The sequence below is a fragment of the Nannospalax galili genome, unplaced genomic scaffold, assembly GCF_000622305.1.
Source record: "Nannospalax galili isolate Female #2095 unplaced genomic scaffold, S.galili_v1.0 scaffold7, whole genome shotgun sequence".
In the NCBI taxonomy this organism is placed as follows: Eukaryota; Metazoa; Chordata; class Mammalia; order Rodentia; family Spalacidae; genus Nannospalax; species Nannospalax galili.
The window spans coordinates 493,292-515,808 of NW_008359081.1; the positions used below are offsets into that span (position 1 = coordinate 493,292).

Consider the following 22,517-nt stretch of genomic DNA (forward strand, 5'->3'; position numbering starts at 1 on the left):
ATTTGTGTGTGTGAAGATTACTTCTTTGTAGGGAAAATGAAAAAGTCCTCAAATGCAACAGATATTGGTGCTCCAAATAGTCAACATGCAGGAAAATTCCACAAGACACTTTTGGCACGTATTGCAGAGATAAAGGCCAGAAAAGAGTAAGAATCCCCCCTTTTGCCTGTATTCTTTTCTACAAGTATGACAATTTACGGACTTCCCTAAGTTTACCCAGATTAAACACTACTTATGGTGTCAGTTTGAATTTGGATGCGTTTTTTTTAATTACCTTCAAGTTGAATATTGTAATTTTAGGATTTTCTAATTTACAAAGCATGTTAACACATCTGTTTGATAACACTACAACCTTGTGAGATGGTGTCATTTCTGCACATTAGAAGTGAGAAAGAAGCAAACTGAGAAGTTAAGGAACTCAGAGAAAGTGAACCCCACGAGTAGATGGCATCAGCTAGAATTCAAATGAGTTTTATTTCCATACTTAGCCTTTTTTGGGTTTTTTGGTTTTGGTTGTTTTTGAGACTGGGTCTCCCTGTAGTCCCAGCTGAATTGGAACTCACTATGTAGACCAGACTGGCCTCCATCTCACAGAAATCCACTTGCCTCTGCCTCCCAAGTGCTGGGATTAAAGGTGTGCACCCCCACACCTGGCTTCTTTTCTATTTTTTAATATGTGTTCCTGAGGGTGTGTGTGTGTGTGTGTGTATGTTTGTGTGTGTGTATGTTTGTGTGTGTGTAAGCTATGGGACAACCTTGGGTGTCATCTTCCAGAATACCATCCACCTCCTTTGACAGGGCTTTCATTAGCCTAGAGTTTACCAATTAGGCCAACCCAGCTAGCCAGCAAGCCCCAGGGATCACTCCTGTCTCTACCTCCCTAGCACTGGGATTACAAGCACAAGATGCCACTCTAGGAATTTTTATGTGGGTTCTGAGGATCAAACTCAGGTCCTTATGCTTACAGGGCAAGCATTTTTACCAACCGAGCTATCCTCGGCCCCCACACCTCAGGCCTTTTGGTCTGTACATCTTGTAGCCCACATTTTGCCAGCCAGTGGTAACATTGTACAGGAGTACCTTTCTTCCCATGCAGCCCTAGGAAATATAAGGACAGGATTAGAGCGTACGGGAGACGGAGACTTGCAAATCTGCAAGTGCTAGGATATGGCCAAAAGTAGAATAATTCTCTGACCTCACTGGAATTAACCTGGTTTAAGCAAAAATCAGAGAAGTTCGTTTCTTTTTCTAGGTCTTAGTCATAAGCCCCCAGAAGAGAATCAGGCCTCTTGTAAAAATCAGTTTTTCCAGCCTGGCGAGGTGGCACATGCCTTTAATCCCAGTACTCAGGAGGCAGAGGCAGGTGGATCTCTGTGAGTTCGAGGCCAGCCTGGTCTATATCGTGAGTGCCAGGCCAGCTGAGTGGGGCTACCAGGGAGACCCTGTCTCAAAAAGACCAAAAAAAAATCAGCTATTCCAGGTTTTCATTGCCCCAGTCAGTATTTTTTTAATATTTTATTTATTATTTTACTTTATGTGTATGAGTGTAGTACCTGCATGTATGTTAAGTGCACCTCTGTCATGCATTACCCATGGGGGTCAGAAGAGGAGGTCAGATTCTCTAGAACTGGAGTTACAGACAGTTGTTATCTGCCATGTGGGTGCAGGAAACCGAACCCAGGTCCTCTGCAAGAGCAGCCAGTGCTCTTAACCACTGAGCCATCTCTCCAGCCCCTATTAGTCAGTATTTTAAGAACTAGCCAACTATAAAGAGGTGTGCTAGTATATACCTGTAATCCTAGCACTCAGGAGCCTGAGGCAGGAGGATCTTGAGTCTGAGGCCACCCTGGGCTACATACCAAGTTCCAGGCCAGCCTGGGATACATAGACTCTCTGTCTCTGTCTCTCTCTCTCTCTGTCTCTCTCTCTCTCTCTCTCTCTCTCTCTCTCTCTCTCTCTCTCTCTCATCTCCATCTCTAGCACCACATAAAAACAGGCATGTCAGCATATACCTGTAATCCTAGCACTCAGGAGTTAGAGACACAAGGACCAGAAGTTTAAGGACATCCCAAGCTACATATCCAGGTTTTTGGGTTGTTTGTTTGTTTGTTTGTTTTTTGTCTGTTTGAGACAGGGTCTCCCTGTAGCCCCAGCTGTCCTGGAACTATGTAGCCCAGGCTGGCCTTGAGCTCACAGAGATCCGCCTGCCTCTTCCTTCCAAGTGCTGGGATTTAAGACGTGTGCCACCACGCCCGGCCCATATCCAGGTTTTTGAAACCAGAAAGAAATAAGGAAAGAAAAGGAGTGAGACAGAGCGAAAGAAAAGAGAAAGGGAAAGAGGCTCACATGCTAGGAAAGTGTTCCACCACTGAACTGCATCCTCAGCCCAATTTACCCTGTCTCATTTGGGGAGGGCTTGGTGGCACTTAGGAGGCACAGGCAGGCAATCACTGCCAGAATCATGCCAGAAGGGTCTACATAGTGAGCTCCAGGCTAGCTGGGGCTACAAGGAGACCCTGTCTCAAAAATAAGAAATAAAGATAGAGAAAACGAGAGACAGGAAGGAAGGAAAGACGGACAAAAAGAAAGAAAAGAGTCTCACACATGCTAGGCAAGTGTTGTACCACTGAATTGAACCCTCAGCCCAATTTACCCTGAGAAAAGGAAGGAGGGAGGGAGGGAGGGAGGGAGGGAGGGAGTCTCACATACTAGCAAGTGTTGTACCACTGAACTGCATCCTCAACCCAGTTTACATTGTTTCAAAAGAAAGAAAGAAATACAGAAAAAAAGAAAGAAGAAAAAAGCAAGCCTTTCCCAAATGCTAGGCAAGTGTTCTACCATTGATCTGCATCCTCAATCCTCAGCCCAATTTACCCTCTCTCAGAGAGAGACAGAGACAAGAGACAAGAGAGGGGCTGGAGAGATGGCTCAGTGGTTAAGAGCACTGGCTACTCTTGCAGAGGACCCAGGTTCCATTCCCAGGACCCACATAGCAGCTCACAACTGACTGTAACTCCAGTTCTTCTGGCCTCTGCCAGTGTTGCACAACATGTGTGCACTTACATACATGCAGGCAAAACACTCGTATACATAAAATTAGAGAGAAAGAAGGAAAGAGGAAGAAAGGAAGCAGAGTCTCCCACATGCTAGGCATGTGTTCTACCACTCAGTTGCATCTTTAGCACAATTTACCCTGTCTCAGGAAAGGAGGAACGGAGGGACGGACGGAAGAAATCACACTGTTTATGCTCTCCTTCCTTTCTCCTCTCCCTTTCTCTCCCTCCCTCCCTCTCTTTTCCTCCTTCTTCCTCCCTTCCTCCTTTCCCTGTTCTTTAAACCCCACTCTGGAGTTTGAGACAGGAGGCTTGACTGTTCAAGGACACCTAGGTCATAGTTGGACCCTGTCTGAAAGTGTTCTACCACTGAGCTGTACCCTCAACCCAATTTACTCTGTGTCAAAAAAGAAAGATAGATGGACTGGAGAGATGGCTCAGCAGTTAAGAGCACTGGTTGCTCTTGCAGAGGACCCAGGTTCTATTCCCAGCACCCACATAGTGGTTAACAACTGTCCTTAACTCCAGTTCCAGAAGATCTGACACTCTCTTCTGACCTCCGTGGACATTGCACTATACGGGTGCACTTACACACATGCAGGCAATACACTCATACACATAAAATAAAAATAATAAATAAAATATATATTCCTTTTTTGTTTTTGTTGTTTGTTTGTTTGTTGTTTTACTTTTTTAGATGGCCCAGGCTGGCCTCAGACTCACTATGTATTTTAGGATGGTCTTGAACTCTTGATTCTTTTGCCTCCACTTCCTAAGTGCTGGGATTCTAAGCATGTGTCAGCATACCTGGCATTATATATGCCTCTTGGTAAAGTTTTAGCTGGGATTTTTTTTAAATCTCAAAGGCAATGTTGAATATTTCATATCTTCATTCTGATTAGAGTCTGCAGATGACCAGTTCTCATTACTACATCCAAACGCTCCTCATTAGGCCACTTTTAGTCCTGGGGAAATATAAGAGGATGCGCAAATTGAGAGTTGCCTAAGATTTCAGGAAAATGAAAACAACTTCATAAATATTAATCTCGTTTTCTTCTGATAATTTAATAGAGAAATTTCAGCAATAAAAATTCAGAGAGCTTGGTTCATTTATGTGGACAAAACGCTATTTCAACTCTTAAAACACACCGTTTGTGCAGCGGTATGTATTTCTGTTTTCTCTGACAGATTTAATTATCAAGTTGAAAGAGCTGTTAATTAAATAGAATATATAACCCTCTATCTCTTCTACTTAAGTATAAAAATATTATATAAAGTCAAATAATTGATTTTTGTTAATTCTATGGATATTTCTGAATTTATTTTTAACAGGGATAATTATTACCTTTCTGAAATGACTATACAGTTATGTTTTGGTTTTTGAAATTTTCATTCATTTGAAGATATGAAACAATGACCTTCCAATAATAGAAATCTGTGAATTAAGAATTAAGAGTGTAGGGGCTGGAGAGATGGCTCAACGGTTAAGAACACTGACTGTTCTTGCAGAAGACACGGGTTTGAATCCCAGCACCCATGTGGCAGCTAACAACTGCCCGTAACTCCAGTTTCAGGGGATCCGAAAGCCTCTTCTGTCCTGTGCGGGCATTGCACGACACAGGTGCACTTGCCTACATGCAGGCATAACACTCATACACATAAAATAAAAATAATGAATGAACTATTTTAAAAAAGGAGTATAGCTGCATGGAAAAATGTGTATTCAATATATGTGAGCACCTGTATTTGATCTTCAGCACTACAAAAAATAAAATCTCTGAATTGAAAAATGCCCTTGCATTCTACTCAACAATTTCACTTCAGAGAGTGCATTCTATAATTTCATTTCAGCACTGATTCATAGTACCAAATAAATGTTGCCATTTTCATGTGTAAACCTTGCAATATTAACTTGATTCTGCGATAGAAAGATAAACCAAGATAGTGAAAAGGGCAAATTAAAACAATACGAAGAATATAATCCTATTTGAATAAAATCTCAAAACAGATGTGCACCCTCCCTCCCTCAAAAAGCAGCTCTGGAAACCCCAGGAGAGTATTAATTCTTGCTTAGAAAAATCTAGTATCGGTGATCATCACATGAGGGGAATTTTAGCAGCCCAGAAAAATTATAAAACTGAACAGTGTGTACACTTCTTCATCATATGACCCACAGGGCATTTCTGATGTGAGTAAAAGCACCCAGGGAAGCACTTTGCACTTCAGGCTCATTACAACTGAATTCTCATACAGAACACATTTTAATTACTATATTACTGCTTTCGTCATAATTTTAGAATGTGAACAAAAGAAGTTCTTTTTATTTTTTACGTACATTATCCTAATACTTCAAATTAATACCTTACATTAACAATGCTTTCTTTTGTTAGGATCCCGTTATTGTACATTTCATTTGATTATCACAGGAATAAGGTTCAATGGGATCACTTATGGACAAGAATGGGAATTTTAGTGTCACACAGACCTAATTTTTAGTCCTGGTTTCCTCATTTACTACCTATATACTGTTGTATAAGTTACACAAATTTCCTGAGCCCCAGAGCCCCAACCTTCTCATTTATAAAATGGGAGTGATAATATTCTAAAAATAGTTCTGTTGTAAAGATTAAATGAAACTATATGTATATATATATGAATGAATATGACACCAGCGTAATATGTGGCTAAAGGTGCTTTAAAACTAGTTACTTAATACCATTATTATCCCCATAGTGCAATGATTAATTCAGCATTAAACACTTGTTAGGTTTCTTGTGCATTCCAGGCCCTGTATTAAATGCTAGAAATATAATAGTAAAGCAGAAGGATGCCATCTCTACCTTCATGATACTTTCAGTCTAGTTGGAGACACATAAGTTTATAAATAGAGTAAAACTTGTTGTCATAGGGAAAGAACAATGCCTGTAATCTCAAAGGGATAGATACTCAAATTTGATGACTCAAATAACTTATTCGAGACTACATAGATAAGTGGAGGAGCCAAGGTAGAACACCACCTCTTCAGAACACCAGCCTCCTCTGTGTACTGATCTTTTACCATGCTTCCTTTGTCATAGCCAATAAATTACGTCGGACCAGGGTACCACTTTCTGTTTACAGTGCCATCATCTGTTTCAGGAATATTGTGTGGCACATGAACTACTGAAGAAAGTAAGTCCCACAGAGGCTGCACTTGTTAAAGATCCTACCACGAAGTATAAACTCAGATTCAGGTAATGTGACTATACTGATTTATTTCACAGAGGAGAAATCTTAGAGATGAGACATTTTGTAAATCCTCATTACTTCCAGAACAAAATTACAAAGTAAATGTTTGACCTATTTACATTTGTTATATGAAGAGGCTAAGGTATGACTCTGGCTGAAACCCGCCATGAGGTCTCGTCTCCAATTGTGTCCAGTCTGGCACAGGTATGAGAACAGTTGTGTCTTTCATCTTCTGATCCATTTCTTTACTAGAGCTTTTCTTTATATGCCCTATATTCAAGAAACTATCAGCTGTGTGGAATATATGGGGAAGAAGCAATGGAGCCCCCAAATTGATGCCACATGACTAATTTTTCATCTTTATTGCAGATTTAATGGTGAAAGATTTCCACCTTTCATCGTGTTTAAAATTTTTTTTCAAAATGATGGCCATGGTTCCAAGTATTTCAGCGGGAAAAATTTATTAAAGCCATCAAGTCAGGTGATGTTTCATGATGTATATTTTATATTCATATAGCTTCTTAACATCTATGTGATATCTAAATTGCATTTGATGTGTACAAACTATGTTATTTTATCATTCATCAGCCCACGAAGCAGGTAACTTTCCTTAAGCCCCACAGTTTTGATTGTCTCCACCTATTGGCTAAAATGTAATTTGGAATTAATCACTTACATAAGGCTTCAGAAAAAAAATTATATCGGTTTTCTATGTGTTAAAATCTTTAATTCTGGGGCTGGAGAGATGGCTCAGCGGTTAAGAACACTGGTTGTTCTTGCAGAAGACCCGGGTTCGAATCCCAACACCCACATGGCAGCTAACAACTGTCCGTAACTCCAGTCCCAGGAGATCTGATAGCCTCTTCTGACCTCCTCGGGCGTTGCATGACACAGGTGCACTTACCTACATGCAGGCAATACACACAAAATAAAAATAATTAAAAAAATTTTAAAGTTTTAAAAACTTTAATTCTGCAGAATGTTTCATACAATTTTATTTGTTTTAATGGAGTTCTATTTTCCTTTGATTCTGTAGCATACATAGGAAAAATGTGCTGGATTGTGGTATTGAAAGCATACCTTTAGCTGAGTGGGATGGCACACCTCAATAATCCTCACTCTGGAGTTGAGGCAGGAAGCATGATTGGTCAAGGCCAGGCTAGGCTACAGAGCTGGACTCTGAAAGCAAGGGGAGCTGGCAAGGGAGGAAGAGAACTTTCAATATATTTCTTTTCGACAGGAGTGCTCATCATATTTTTAAGTTTCAGAAATCACCACTAATTGTGTCTAGCATCATAATCACCTGAGGATATTGTTAAAATGCTGTCACTGCTGCTGATCTATGGCCCATACTTGTAAGAGCAAAGATCTGCAGAGGCAGAGATTTCCCTCCTTTGATCCTTACCCTGACTATAATTGAGTTTAAAAGGTGGCCATACCGATATTTTTGCTTTATTAAAGGTTATTTTTCTAAGCTAAGAGTGTAGCTTTTTGGTAGAGCATTTTCTTAGCATATTCAAAGCCCTACACTCAATCCCCAGCAATGCAAAAGGGGGAAAAATCCCCTTTGAAAAATATCTTACACAAAAAATATGACCCATCTGAAATTATGAGTTCTAGAATATGTTTACCCTGGCAGCTTCTCATTAGATCCAGCAAGTGCAGCACTGAGTCTCAGAAGAGTATTAGACAAGAAATGGGCTACTTTGTGTTTTAAGTAATAGTAGAGAAAAATCAACTCCATTTCATAAATGTAGCAAATGAACTAACAAGCTTTTTATTATGCAATGTGGTGCTTCCAAAACATTAATATTGATTCAGTATATAAATAGAAATCAGATGGGAAAGTATATTTTTATCTTAAGCTTGAGGGATAAACTCACACCATATTCATCTGTGTAGTAAGCTGAGGTTGTACCTATTAAATACTATCAATTGTTTCTTTTCTAAGATTATATAATCAAACTTTGCCAGGAACTAAAATACTCCTGAGTCCATTCCAGTCAGCCTTGTATGCTCAGGCTTGCGAAAATGAGGCAGAAAGTCACTAGAAATAAGGGGGCCTGGAGCTCCCTATATAGACCAGGTTAGCCTCAAATTCCCAGTGATTCACCTGCCTCTGCCTGGGATTGGAGGTATGCACCACCAGGCGAAGGCTACTTCATTATTTTTGTTGTTGTTGTTTTATTTGTTTTAGGGTTGTTTTGGGTTCCCTGACCAGGAAACCAAAAATTTCTCTTTAATTTGCGAAGTAAATGCTGGAGAGGGAGGAAATAGCCCATAAATATAAAAAAAGAAAATGTTACTTCCTTTTCCTCCAGAATCCTGAAAAGCTAGCTGCAATCGCGTGCCTTGCTGTGTCTCCATCATCCACCTACCTGAGAACCTACTAGCAGACAGGAGGAAGAAGGCTAGATTTTAGGAATCTAAAATTTTGAGGAAAACTGACAAGATTTGAGGAAAACTGACAGCATTCCTAAATGATGGAAGACTTCATGAAGACCACAGATGACAAAAACATGCGAGTTCAGAGTGTACAGAAGCAGAGATTACCAGTGGGATACAGAGTGCCCCCACCAGCAGAAGAGATGCCCAGGCTGAAGTGCAGAGATTGTGGGGCCTTTGGACACACTGTGAGAAGCAAAAGGTGTCCTATGAAGTGTTGGAAGGGGGCCATGACACCACAAGCTTTGGCCATCAAAAAGGAAAAGGAGAACCAGGACCCAGGGAAGCCCAAGGCTCTCCATGACTCCGGGGCCTTGATCGAGACAGAGAAAGACAAAGAAGAGAGAGAAAGAGTACAGCAGAAGAAGAAAGCTCTCCTCCTCAAATTTCCTAAGAGACCCCAAGAGAAGAAGAACCATTATTGGAAGGATCTGACACAACCTGAAGACTATTCCAGACGTCCGAGGAGACCAGTGTTCGTCCGTGTACACAGGAAATTTGTCCTGAACAACAACACTGATCTATCACCTATCCAGGACCATGATGATAAGGAACCCGTGAGCCATGTAGAATCTCTCAAAGAAGTCCCGGATCATGCCTACTTACCTCTTGAGAAAGATAAATCTCAGAATACGGCTGCCCCTGACACACTACAGTTAGCATCTGAGCAGTGTTGCCAGGACCCAGTTCTCAGTGAGAACTTGACAGATCAAAGCACAGAGTGTTCCCTCCACATGTTTAACAGTCAGTCACCAGCCCAGTATTCTGAAGAGACCGAACAATCCTTCCCGAATTCTGCAGCATGTACAAATGGTCAGGATACTAAACTCAGCCTCAGCATAACAATCAGGAAAAATTTCCAGGTGCCTAACCAGATCTTCCAGAATCCTCCAAAGAAATTGCGACTCGGCCTCTGCCAACCACTACAGAAAAGCAGTGAAATGCCTGCTCTGGAGGCTCCCCTGGCTATGCCATCTCCTTCTAGTCCCACTGGACTTGAATCAAAAGAGTCACCTGAAGTAGCTGATGTTGAACAACAGCCTCCACCCAGCACTCTGGATTCTACCCAGCCTTGCACCGAGTCCGATGATCCGTTGTCCAACCACATTCCAGGCCAACCCCTCAGAATTGTCTTCACTAGAGTAAACGATAATTGCTGGAGCTCCAGGTTATTGGAAGCTCCCTCATCCGAATCTCCTGAGGAGCAAGTATCTCCTGATAACAGCCTGCCCTCCCTGGAGGAACATACTCTCTGGGGCCCAGTGAGGTCTTCATAGTTGACCTTCCAACTGCCTTTGAGGAGAGTAACTGAGACTAAGACACTGATGATAAGAGAGACTCTGTCTCCAGCCACAGGTAACTTGCAGAGGACTATTAGACTGAGGAGAAGAGAACAGAGGAAGCAAACTGAGCCATTAGTACAGTTCCTTTGAATGGTACAGTGTGTCAAACAGTGGGACAGCATCAACTGTGGACAACAGACACAGACACTGACTATTTGAATCACATAAACTGTACTTGAAATGGAACTTACTGAAGTAAAATGTTAATGGGTTTTACATGAAGTGCCTAAGAATTTGAGTTAGCTTATAGTTGTATATAGTCACACATACTGCAAGTAGGAAACTGGAAATAATCTGTGATCGGTGTCCAGATGACTCTATTCATGGAAATTAAACAATCACTGGTACCTGTATCTTTTCATCAGTGTCTTGACCTCAGCGGGGAGCTCTTAACTGTCAGGCGTGTTGGCAGAAACCATTGTGGCCAAAGTTCTCTTGCACTTAGTTATGTTCTTGTTTAATGACCTATAAATATGTTTTCAAAATACATTTCAGTGTTAAAATTCTAGGAACCATGCCAAAGAAAAAAAGAGTGTACCTTTATGCCTTTGTCCAGAGTGCTTCAGCTGTCACTCTCCTGGAGCAATCAGTGCTAATAGTGTATTATGTATGGTTCATTTCCCCCATGAAACAAGATTTTACAACTTTGTTCTTGTTATTAAGATGTTATCGTGCTATTCAGCCTGAATTTTTCACTAAACATTCTAATGGGTTTTTAATGAACAGAACATATCCAACTTGAAGAGAACAGCTTGGGCTGCCCTTGTCCTTTTCCTTCCTCTTCAAAACAAACTGTTCATACATGAATGCGTGGTTGAAAGAAAACTTGCACGAGTAGAATGTTTCTGATTTTAAGCTTACTTAACTCTTTTGCTCTTTGAATAAAGTTGTGTCTTTAACAAAATGATCCAATCTGTTTACTTATTTTGTTTTTTAAAGGCATGGTTTCATGGGGACTGGAGAGATGGCTCAGCAGTTAAGAGCACTTGCTGCTCTTGCAGAGGACCTGGGTTCAGTTCCCAGCACCCACAAGACCACTCACAACCTCCTGTATCTCTAGTTCCAGGGGACCCCATGTCCTGTTCTGGCCTCTGTAGGCATGCACATGGTGCACGTACATATATGCAAGCAAAATATTCATACACATAAAATAGGTCTAAAAAATTAAACATGGGCCTGGAGAGATGGCTCAGCCAGCGGTTAAGAGCACTGGCTGCTCTTGCAGAAGACCCAGGTTCAATTCCCAGCACCCACATGGCAGCTAACAACTGTCCAGTTCCAGGGGGATCTGATGCCCTCTTCTGACCTCTGTGGGCATTGCATGACATGGGTGCACTTAGATATATGCAGGCAATACACTCATATACATAAAATAAAAATAATAAGCCGGGTGTGGTGGCACACGCCTTTAGTCCCAGCACTTGGGAGGCAGAGGCAGGCAGATCTCTGTGAGTTCAAGGCCAGCCTGGTCTACATAGTGAGTTCCAGGACAGGTGGGCTACAGGGAGACCCTGTCTCAAAAAGACCCAAAAAATAAATAAATAAAAATAATAAATACACCAGGCGTGGTAGCGCACTCCTGTAGTCCCAGTACTTGGGAGGCAGAGGCAAGCAGATCTCTGTGAGTTCAAGGCCAGCCTGTTCTACATAGTGAGTTCCAGGACAGCTGGGGCTTACAGGGAAACCCTGCTTCAAAAAGACCAAAAAAAATAATAAATACATTTTTTAATTTAACATTAAAAAGATAGAGTTTTATGTAGCCAAAAATGGCCTTGAACTTCTGATCACCCTGCTTCCACCTCTGTAATTATGGGATTACAGGTGTGTCTGAGTAAAATTAATTATTCCCAGCAAAATTTCCAGTGCAAGCATACCAGTTATCACTACTTTCATGAATGTGACTTCCTAGCAAGGACGGGTAAACTGACTTTGTGATATTAAAGTAACTGTGCAAGCCAAAGTGTTGACCTTGATCAGCAAATCCACATAGGGCTGTAAGGACCTCTTGGTCACAGTAACGCTGAGCATCATGAGAAGTGTTGTGTTTACAGATAGCCCCACCCTTGGCCTAAAATCACTGTAGCTGGCTGGGCATCCTGAAATCTTTGCCTAGGTTATGGGCAACTTTTTTCTCCTGGGGCCTTTTCTTTCACCTTTGCTTCCTGTGAAGACTTTCTAAATCTGTCTATACATGACAGATGTCTGACAAAGAACATCTTGGCCATTGGGCAGCACACTTTTTTCAAACCCCTCTCACAAGGAGACAGAGAGCTTGTTCTCTGCTCCTAGTCAGGGTTTTCTTTGACCAAGGGACTGGAATGGGCCCATTACATCTGAGACACTATATGAATAAAGAAACTGGATCTTGGAGAGATTGGTAGTGGTGGCTGAGTGGAACTGTAGAGGGAGGAACTAATAACAAATACCTTTTCTGGGTAATTTGAGCTAAAGTAAACTGTAATTCTTTCTAAAGAAATTCCTAAAGCAGAAATTACGCAGTTTCCATACCCATTCAGTGTGCAATGATTTGTTTATACCTTTAGTATGATAGAACTGGTTAATTAAAACCCACAAGAAATCAATTGTAAAAAATAAAGCGTATGCCGGGAGTGGTGGCACACCCCTTTAATCCCAGCACCTGGGAGGCAGAGGCAGGTGGATCTTTGTGAGTTCCAGGCCAGCCTGGTCTACATAGTTCCAGGACAGCTGGGGCTATAAGGAGACCCTGTCTCAAAAAGACAAAAAAAAATAAAATAAAGCATAATAGAGAGATGCACCAATATCATCATTTCTTCAGGTGCATAATGAGTAAAAAATTGGCAAAATGGAAATAAAAGGCAAAACTTATCTACCCACAGGAAAGCTGCTCATTTGTTCAGTAAACTGTTCACTTGAGTGCATTAAAAATAAAATACAAGCCAGGCATGGTGGCATATGCCTTTAATTCCAGCACACAGGAGGTGGAGGCAGGCAGATCTCTGTGAGATATGGGCCAGCCTGGTCTACATTGTGAGTTCCAGGGATATTCCATCTCAGAAAAAGAAAAATAAATAAATAATAAATACAACCACTGGAATAGTTTCTTTCCCTTATTTTCCATGTGTCTCCAAACCTTTGGAATTTAGACACTATAAAAGGCATACTCTGGACAATAAAAATGAGAATTGGAGGGGCTCGAGAGATGGCTCAGCAATTTAAAGCACTGGTTGCTCTTGCAGAGGACCTGGTTCTGTTCCCAACACCTATATGGTGGCTAACAACATGTGTAACTCCAGTTCCAGAGAATCCAAAGCCCACTTCTGGCCTCCATGGGCATTGCATGCACTTGATCCACTTACATACATGCAGACAAAATATTCAAACACATTAATGAGAATTGGAGTAGAAAATATGCAAGGGCTAGCTGCTGTGTTGTGTGTTAAATTAAAAGAACAGAAGTTCTAGAGCGATTTTCTTGATCCTAGAGCTTTGTGCATGTTAGGCAAGCACTCTAACATCCCCAACCCTCAGAGAAACTTTTTTAGAGACAATGTCTCACTCTGTAGCCTTGGCTGGTGTAGAGCTCACTATGGAGACCAGGCTGGTCTTGGACTCACAGAGATCCTCCTACCTCTGCCTCCCATGTACTAGGATTAAAGCTGTGTGCCATCATGCCCAAAGATCTGTGTTTTGATCCTGCCCCAAACACTATTATGGCCTCCTAAGCATTAAAACAGAGGTCCTGTCCTTTCACAAATAGCACATTCTAAGGTACAAAGGGAAAGAAAAACTGATCTAGAATCAAAGGATACTTGATTTTTTTATACCAGCCTCCCCCCACATTTTTGTGGTCAGAAGCACAGATCCATATCATAACTATGTTAGAAGAGTCAGGACATATTTATGGGGGATTGGAAGTAGTTAAGTCTCTCCTACCGGTATGTATAGCTATTAGCAGAAGGATAGGTTTATATGGAAGGATATGGTGTGAGTAGACCCAGACAATATTCGAGTCACCGTGTTTTCTGTGATTTTTCTCTCTGAGCTCTCAAATACTTTCCTTGGATATAAACTGTTAACATTTTAGAAAGAAAGAAAAATCCTTTATTTCATTCTCTTTGATTACTGAAAATGAACTCTGAAGGAGAGGGAGATCTAAGCAACGTGACACATACATATTTCCATTTGGAAGGGATAAATTAACTAACACGGAAAAGAGAGACAGTTCCAGTAACACATTTCATTCTAGTTCCTAGGGCAACCTGTTTAACCACCAGGTAAGTTTTTTTTCTGAATTGACAGTACAAATGAGAGTATAACTTCCATTTTTTAATGAAAATATTTTTAAAAAGAAAAACAGAACTTAAAAATCTATAATCCAGGGGACTGGGGAGATGGCTCAGTGGTTAAGAGCACTGGCTGCTCTTCAGAGGACCCCAGTTAGGTTCCTAGCACCCGCATAGCAGCTAATAACTATCCGTGACTCTAGTTCCAGGGGATCTAATACCTTCTTCTGGCCTCTGTGGACATTGCAAGACATGGATGCACTTACATACATGCAGGCAAAACACTCATACACATAAAATACAAATAAATATTTTTTTTTAATTTATAGTTCAGGCTGGAGAGAAGGCTCAGTGGTTAAGATCACGTACTGTTCTCGCACAGGAACTGAATTTGGTTCCTAGTACCTACATCCGGTGGTTCACAACTGCCTGTGACTCCAGCTCCAGGGGATCCAATGCCCTCTTCTGGCCTCTGCAGACACTCTATTCATGGACATAATCACACACATATACATATAATTAAGTCTAAAAAATCTTTTTTAAAAACTTATGGTTTTTCTGAAGATTGTGAACTCAACTATAATGGTAGTGATATTTTAAAACTGTACAGTGATGGCTATGGGAATAAATTTCAAGTGGTTTAAAATCCTTATATAAGGGCTGGCGAGACGACTCAGTGGACAAAGACCTCGCTGCTCTTCCAAAGGGTCCAAGTTTAGTTCCCCTATCAGGTGGATCATAACTGCCTGTAACTCCAGATCCAGGGGATCTGATGCTCTCTTCTGACCTCCACAGGCACCTGCACACACGGCATACACTTATACAGACATGTACACATAAAATAAAAATCCCTATGTAAGCCAGACATGGAGATCCATGCCTATAATCCCATTGCTTGGGAGGTGGGACCAGGAAAATAAATTCAAGGTCATCTTTGACTACATAGTGAGTTCAAGGCCAGTCGGGGCTATGTGAGACCCTTTCCTAAAACAAAGCAAAATTCCTATATAGTTAGGCACAGTTCCTGTCCAGCCTGGACTACAGAGTGAGACCTGTTAGCGCCTTCTCCCTACCCCAAATAAGCTATATAATTTTCTTCTTATAAGTGCAGCTTTTCTATTAATAGCACAATCCTAAGAGAGGGGAACAATATTTGCTATATTTGTCAGAAAATATGTAAAGTGTGTGTTGATGATTAAAAGTATTATACTATTTTGGGCCAACAAAATGGCTCAGTAGGTAAAGGTGCTTGTCACCAAGCCAGAGGACCTGAGTTCAATCCCCAGAACCTCCAGGGTAGAAGGAGAGAAACTGACTCTTGCAAGTTGTTTTCTGACCTCCACATGAGGGCTCCCCCAAATAAATAATGAAATATAATTTTAAAAAGGGAGAAAATGTGTTATACTATTTTGAAATTTTTTCACTATCTTTATAGGCAGTGACTGATGCTTGCAGGATGATGGGAAAAAGGATATTTTATCAACAAATTATGGAAGATGAGCGTTTTTTCCAGAAGTTCAAAGTAACTGATCATATGGATATTGTCACAGTGCAAGATTACATGCAAGTAAGGAATTTCAATGTGAATGTTGAAATATCAAACAAAAAAGGCCTTCTTGACCCTATCCTCCAAGAAGAAATAATCATACTTTTTTTGTAGTAAAACAAACACAACATAAAATTTACCATTTGGGGCACTGGAGGGATAGCTCAGCAGTTAAGAGCACTTAGTATTCTTCCAGAGGACCTGAGTTCAGTTCCTAGCATCCATATGAACAACTCACAACTGCATGTAACTCTAGCTCTAGGGGATCCAATGCCCTCTTCTGGCCTCTGAGGGTATGGCATGCACACACACACACACACACACACACACACACACATGCACACACGCACACATGCTCGTCTGTGCACGCACATAGATAAAAAATAAAAATCAAGTAAGACATGGTAACACACACCTTTAATCTCAGCAACTCAAGAGGTAGAGGTGATTGGATCTCTGTGAGTTCCAGACCAGTCAGGGCTACATAATAAGACCCTGTCTCAAAAAAAAAATTTTAAGAAAAACAATTTTTAAATTTTTACTTTTTTTTGAGACGGGGTCTCTCTGTAACCCCAGCTAGCCTGGAACTTATTATGTAGACCAGGCTGGTCTTAATCTAGCAGAGATCTGCAGCCTCTGCCACCGGAGTGCTGGCATTAAAGGTGTGTGCTACCATTGCACAGTAGAAAAAAAATTATTTTTGAGACAGAGTCTCCCTGTAGCCCCAAATGGCCTAGAACTCACTATGTAGCTCAGACTGGCCTCAGTGTCACAGAGGTCCACCAGCCTCTGCCTCCTGAGTGCTAGGATTAAAGGCATATGCCACCATACCCAGCAAAAATATTTATTTTCTTAAAAAGAAAAATAATTATTTTGGGAACTGGCAAGATGGCTCAGCAGGTAAAGACACTTGCCACCAAGCCTGACATCCTGGGTTTGACCCCCAGGAACTACATGGTAGAAGGAGATAATTCCACAAATTTATTCTCTGACTTCCACACACATGCTGTGGCACATATGTATGCATGCATACATAAATACATACACGCACAATAAATGAATAAAATGTAGTTTTTCAAAAACTAATGAATAGAGCACACACTAATGCATCTTTCAACTCTTATCAATGAAACTTCCTCATGCAACAGAGGGTAATGAACGCAAAGGGCCACAAATGGCCAAAGCATGGAGAGTAAGAGTCTGCAGAGTGTGGGTCCTTGGACAGGACTCCCATATTAAACTTCAACTACCCAGCACTCAGGGACCATTGTGGAAGCGGGGGCAGGACAATTGTAAGAGCCACGGGAGGAGGTCCATTATCACATCAATATAGAGTCTTACAGGTTCCTGGGACCCTGTGCATATGAATTTACAGCAATGGTGACATCACGCACAAGACCCATGCAAACACAAGCAGACAAAACCCAGCATAGAACTGTGGAAATGGGCAGCAGGCCCCAATCTTAGCTGAAGAACTCGGGCAGCTGATTACTGCTGGGTGAGGAAGAGCTGATCTTTAAGGAAGTGACTCTAGATAGGCTGACTAGATCCCAATGGATGAACATGCACTGAAGGACGTCAGGGGATACTAACTTGACTTGATCAGTCTTAACATAAATGACCTAATGCATGAAATCCAGGTTGGCGGGGGGAGCCAAGGGAGTGTGCTTCCCATGGGGGAAGGGGATGTAAAGATGATTAAGATGTTGCATATGAGATACACAAAAATTCAATTAATATACTTTTTTAAAAACTAATGAGAGGGGCTGGAGAGATGGCTCAATGTTTAAGAGTACTTGCAGCTCTTGCAAAGGACCCAGGTTCAGTTTCCAGCACCCACATGGCAGGTAATAGCTGTTACTCCAGTTCTAGGGGATCCAACACCCTCTTCTGGCCTCCTTGGGCACTCATGACATGGGTGCACTTAAATGCATGCAGGCAAAACATTCACAAACATAAAATAAAAATAAATAAAAAGATAATGAGTGAAGAGATACTTCTGGCCCCAGTATACAGAAAGTATTAGAAAGCAGCAAGAGTCCTCTGTTCAAAGTCTCCTGATTTTCTAGGAGAAATGGTGGTAGCTTGGTTTAGGGCTGTATGTTTGGAGATGCAAGAAATAGAGTCAAAGCAGTGGGCCTGGGTGACAGACAGGGGGAGAAGCAAAAGGAATTTATTTGGCATGACTCCTAGGTTTCTGGTTTGCATAACTGGACAGATAGCAGCACTGAAGTGGAGCACTTAAGCTAGATAACTGAATAATAATAATAATAGTAATAATAATAATAGCAACTGCTTCTCCAACACTGACTCCTATTATTCTCATAATCCAAAGAGGCAGGCATTGTTATTACCCTTATTTCACAACTACTAAAGAACAAGGAGGGGTCTGGAGAGATGCCTCAGTGGTTAAGAGCATTGACTGCTCTTCCAAAGGACCTGGGTTCAGTTTATCAGCACCCACACGGCAGTTAACCACCTTCTGTAATTCCAGATCCAGGGGGCTGGAGAGATAACTCGATGGTTAAGGGCACTCGCTACTCTTGCAGAGGACCTGGGTTTGGTTCCCAGCATCCACATGGCAGCTAAAGAAACATCTGTAGCTCCAGTTCCAGAGGATCCAACACCCTCTTCTGACTTCCTCTGGCATTGTGCAACACAGGTGCACTTACACGCATGCAGGCAATACAGTCATACACATAAAATAATTTTAAAAAATAATAATTTCAGTTTCAGGGAATCAAATGTCCTCTTCTGGCCTTCACAGGCATTGCATGCCTAGGTGCACTTACATACATGCAGGCAAGTCTCTCACACACATAAAATAAAAATAAATATTTTTAATTTTAAAAAGAAATAAGGGTTACCAAGATTTGAACAGCTAATATAATAATAACATATATGGCCTTAGTTTCTCTATTCAGTTTCTCCAGTGTGACATATGAAATTAATCCAGTACAAGATGCTTGATTGTGTTGTCTTTCTTTAAGAGACTTAACATATGAGAGTAGGGAATTGGACCAGGAAATAAATAGAGCCAGAAATGCCAAGTATCTTTGCTAAGGACATGAGTCACAAACTTGCAGATAGTGAATATGTGAAGGATTGGTGTCATAGAGTGGAGTCCCCAAATATTTACACCATAAGGCAGGATAATCTGACTGTAGAAATTTATTAAGGCAGTGCATGACATTTTTTTTATCTTTTTGAGACAGGGTCTCCCTGGAGCCCCAGCTGTCCTGGAACTTATTATGTAGACCAGGCTGGCCTTGAACTCACAGAGATCCACGTGCCTCTGCCTCCCATGTACTGGTATTAAAGGCGTGTGCCACCACGCCCGGCCAGTGGATGACATTTTTAAAAGCTCTGTACAGGTATGTTATCTATTTTACTCATCAAAGTTAGTAAGTATTGGCTGAGACCCTCTTTAATGATGAGAAAAATGAAGCTTTAACAAGTTCAAAAAAATTACCCAAAGTCACACAGTAAATGAGTGGCAGTAGATGATTGGCAGGTCTGAGATTTCCATTCTACTACTCCACTACTGGAAAATGAACTATATAGCTGTCCCCACTGTGCATGGTAGTGTGGGACTGAAAAGATGGACAATACAAGCTAAAATAATACAAAGCACATTCCACATTTGTATTGTTGTTTTGAGATAAGATCTCGATCTCATGTACAGAAGGCTGGTCTTGAACCTGCTATGTAGCCAAGGATGACCCTGAACTCCTGATCCTCCAATCTCCACATCCCAAGTGAAGGAATTAAAGGTGTGTGCTGCCACACCTGACTGTGTATTTTCCAGATTCTCTTGGTTTTTTGTTGGGTTTCTTTTGGGGGGTGGCACTGGAGCATGAACATAGGGTCTCACACATGCTAAGCAAGTATTCTACTGCTGAGCCACATCCCCAGCCCCATACAAAATCAACTTACTAATCAATGGGGAAAATTGCAATTGTCCCATGACCTTTAAAATATTTGGTTGGCACATTAAAAACAGCTGGATATGCTAGCCCATGCCTGTAATCCCAGCACTCAGGAAGTTGAGGCAAGAGGATCTCAAGTTTGAGGGCAGCCTGGGCTACATAGTGAGCTACAAGGCGGTCCTGAGCTACATAGTAAGATCCTGTCTCAAAACAAAAATAAAAACATTAAACGCTATTATAATAAAAATGGAAAAAAAACTCAATCTATTTAGTACAGTATAATTTAAAACATTTAGAAACATTGAGAATGAGAGAGATTTTATTACTTTCTAATTTCTTTGTAAATATTAAAAGCCATCGAATTGGACACTTTATTTTTTATATTTTATTTATTATTTTTATTTTATGTATATGAGTGTATTGTCTGCATGTGTGTAAGTGCACCCATGTCGTGCAATGCCTCAGAGGTCAGAAGAGGGTGTTGGAGCCCCTGGAACTGGAGTTACAGATTGTTGGAAGCCACCATGTGGGTCCTGGGAATCAAACCCAGGTCCTCTGCAAGAACATACAGTGCTCTTGACTGCTGAACCATCTGTCCAGCCCTGAATTGAACACTTTAAATAGGTGAATTATATTATCAATCTCAATAAAGCTGGGGGATGTAGCTCAATGGTAGAGTGTCTTGAGTTCAACCCCTAGTGCGCGTGCACACACACACACACACACACACACACACACACACACACCAAAAAAAGGAAAGAAAAGAAAAGCCACGAAAAAACAACAGAATCAAGAATAATATGAAACTGTCTGGTGGCTCAGGCCTGTAATCTCAGCTGCTTGGGAAAGTGAGGCACGAAGATGACAAGTTCAAAGCCCATCTGGGGTACAGAGTAAGTACAAGGCCAACTAGACAACTTGGCAAGACTCTGTCTCAATTTTTTTAAAGGTTGAGGCTATAACTCAGTGGTAGAGCACTGGCCTAGCATACATGAAGTCCTAGGTTGCACCACCAGTACCCCCCAAAAGAGTGGTTTGAAGAATGTTTACCGTGTTCTTCACATGTACATTACAGTGAGGAGCAACCATCTTTGCTGTGCCTTCCTCAGTTTTCACACTCCTAAGTCTGAATCAGCTGCCAACACTTTATGCTTCATATTTTAGATGTTGTAAAATATGTTGGCGCTCCCACAATGTGAAGCTCTTGTGGCCAGTGTCACTTCATTGTTTTCTTTACAGTCACTAAGTTGGTAAGTTCGCCTCCACCAAGTTCCTCTAGCTGCAGGTCTACAGTTTCTTAAACAATGGTAATGTCAGCCTGTCCACAGCCACCTGCTTCATCCACAACTCAAATTACATTTGATTCCAGTTTCACTTCCAGTGCTACCACCTTTTATTTCTTTGTTAGCCAAGTCCTTTTTTAAGATTTTTAAAAATTATGTGTGTTTGTGTGTGAGTCTGAGCACATGAGCACAGGTATCTATGGAGACCAGAAGAGAGTGTCACATCCCCTAAAGGTGGAGTTACGGGCAGCTGTGAGCCACCTGACATGGGCACTGGGAATTAAACTTGTGTCCTCACCAGGAGCAGTAGTGATGTAAACTGCTGAGCCACCCATCTCTCTAGTCCCCAATTCCCTCTTTTGAGTATATAAACTCATGTGAGTTTATCAATGGGAGGCAGAGGCAACACACCTACGTACTTTGCTGTCTGCATGTGAACTGAATAGCAGATTCACAGTGACCAAACACTGACAGATTTTAAAGAAAACCAACATACTTGTCATTAATATAGTGACTGATGGATTGAAGATGCAGCAGCTGAGTTTGTACTTGATGACAGTGCTTACAGTTATATTGTGGGAACCAAAATTGGCACTCCTTTGTTGAGAGACTGGTATTACTCAACAAAATTGTGGTGACTGGTGTTTGTGCATGCCAAAATGGTGCAGAGAGAGGACTGCCTGTATGTGTTTGTGTGCGTATGTGCATGAGCATGCATGTGAGAGTGGGTGTACATGAAATTCTTAGGGTGTGTGTGGTAGACCCTAAAGGCCTCACTGTTACTTCATTGCCTAGCATTGTAGCTCCTTGAACCTATACCTATCTTTTACATTTATAATGTTAAAGTGATTACACATTCTTATTTTTAACTTTTATTTATTTTTATGTGTATGACTTTTCCCTGAATGTATTTAAGTGCACCCATGTCATGCAATGCCCACAGAGGCCAGAAGAGGGCATTGGATCCCCTGCAACTGGCATTATGACCAGTTGTTAGCCACCCTGTGGGTGCTGGGAATCAAACCCAGGTCCTCTGAAAGAGCAGCCAGTGCTCTTAACTGCTGAGCCATCTCTCTAGCCCCCGTCCCTAATTTTTAATTGCTAAAACTTGATATCATTTTAAATTTGGGAAAAAAGTAAAGTGAGATTTCTACAAATATTCCAAATGAAGACAGTGAAATTCTCCAGAGCACCAGAGATTAGATCATTATTTCTAAAATGGTGTGTGGCAATGCCCTCTCAACTCAAGCAAGTCATAAATGTACACTACCAGATATGTAAACAAATAGTTATTAATTCGTGAGGCCTTCCTGAGTTTAATTTATCTGAGTTATAAGTGCCATAAAAATGTTTATGCATTGGATGAACATTTAGTGAGTGTGATACTATGTGACCTGAAACTGCCTGACTTGGAGTCTGCCTTCC

General features: G+C 41.2%; 1 protein-coding gene across 1 annotated transcript in view; it reads left to right on the plus strand.

Annotated features, from left to right (window-relative positions):
- The first annotated feature begins 36 nt into the window (after positions 1-36).
- The window catches only part of CUNHXorf58 (chromosome unknown CXorf58 homolog), a 27,756-nt gene continuing 5,275 nt past the window's right edge, over positions 37-22,517 (plus strand). Inside the window, exons 1-5 of the mRNA XM_029558435.1 lie at positions 37-145; positions 4,118-4,215; positions 6,192-6,286; positions 6,651-6,762; positions 15,770-15,901. Coding sequence (XP_029414295.1) covers positions 37-145; positions 4,118-4,215; positions 6,192-6,286; positions 6,651-6,762; positions 15,770-15,901 — 546 coding nt within the window. The remainder of the gene's footprint in view (positions 146-4,117; positions 4,216-6,191; positions 6,287-6,650; positions 6,763-15,769; positions 15,902-22,517) is intronic.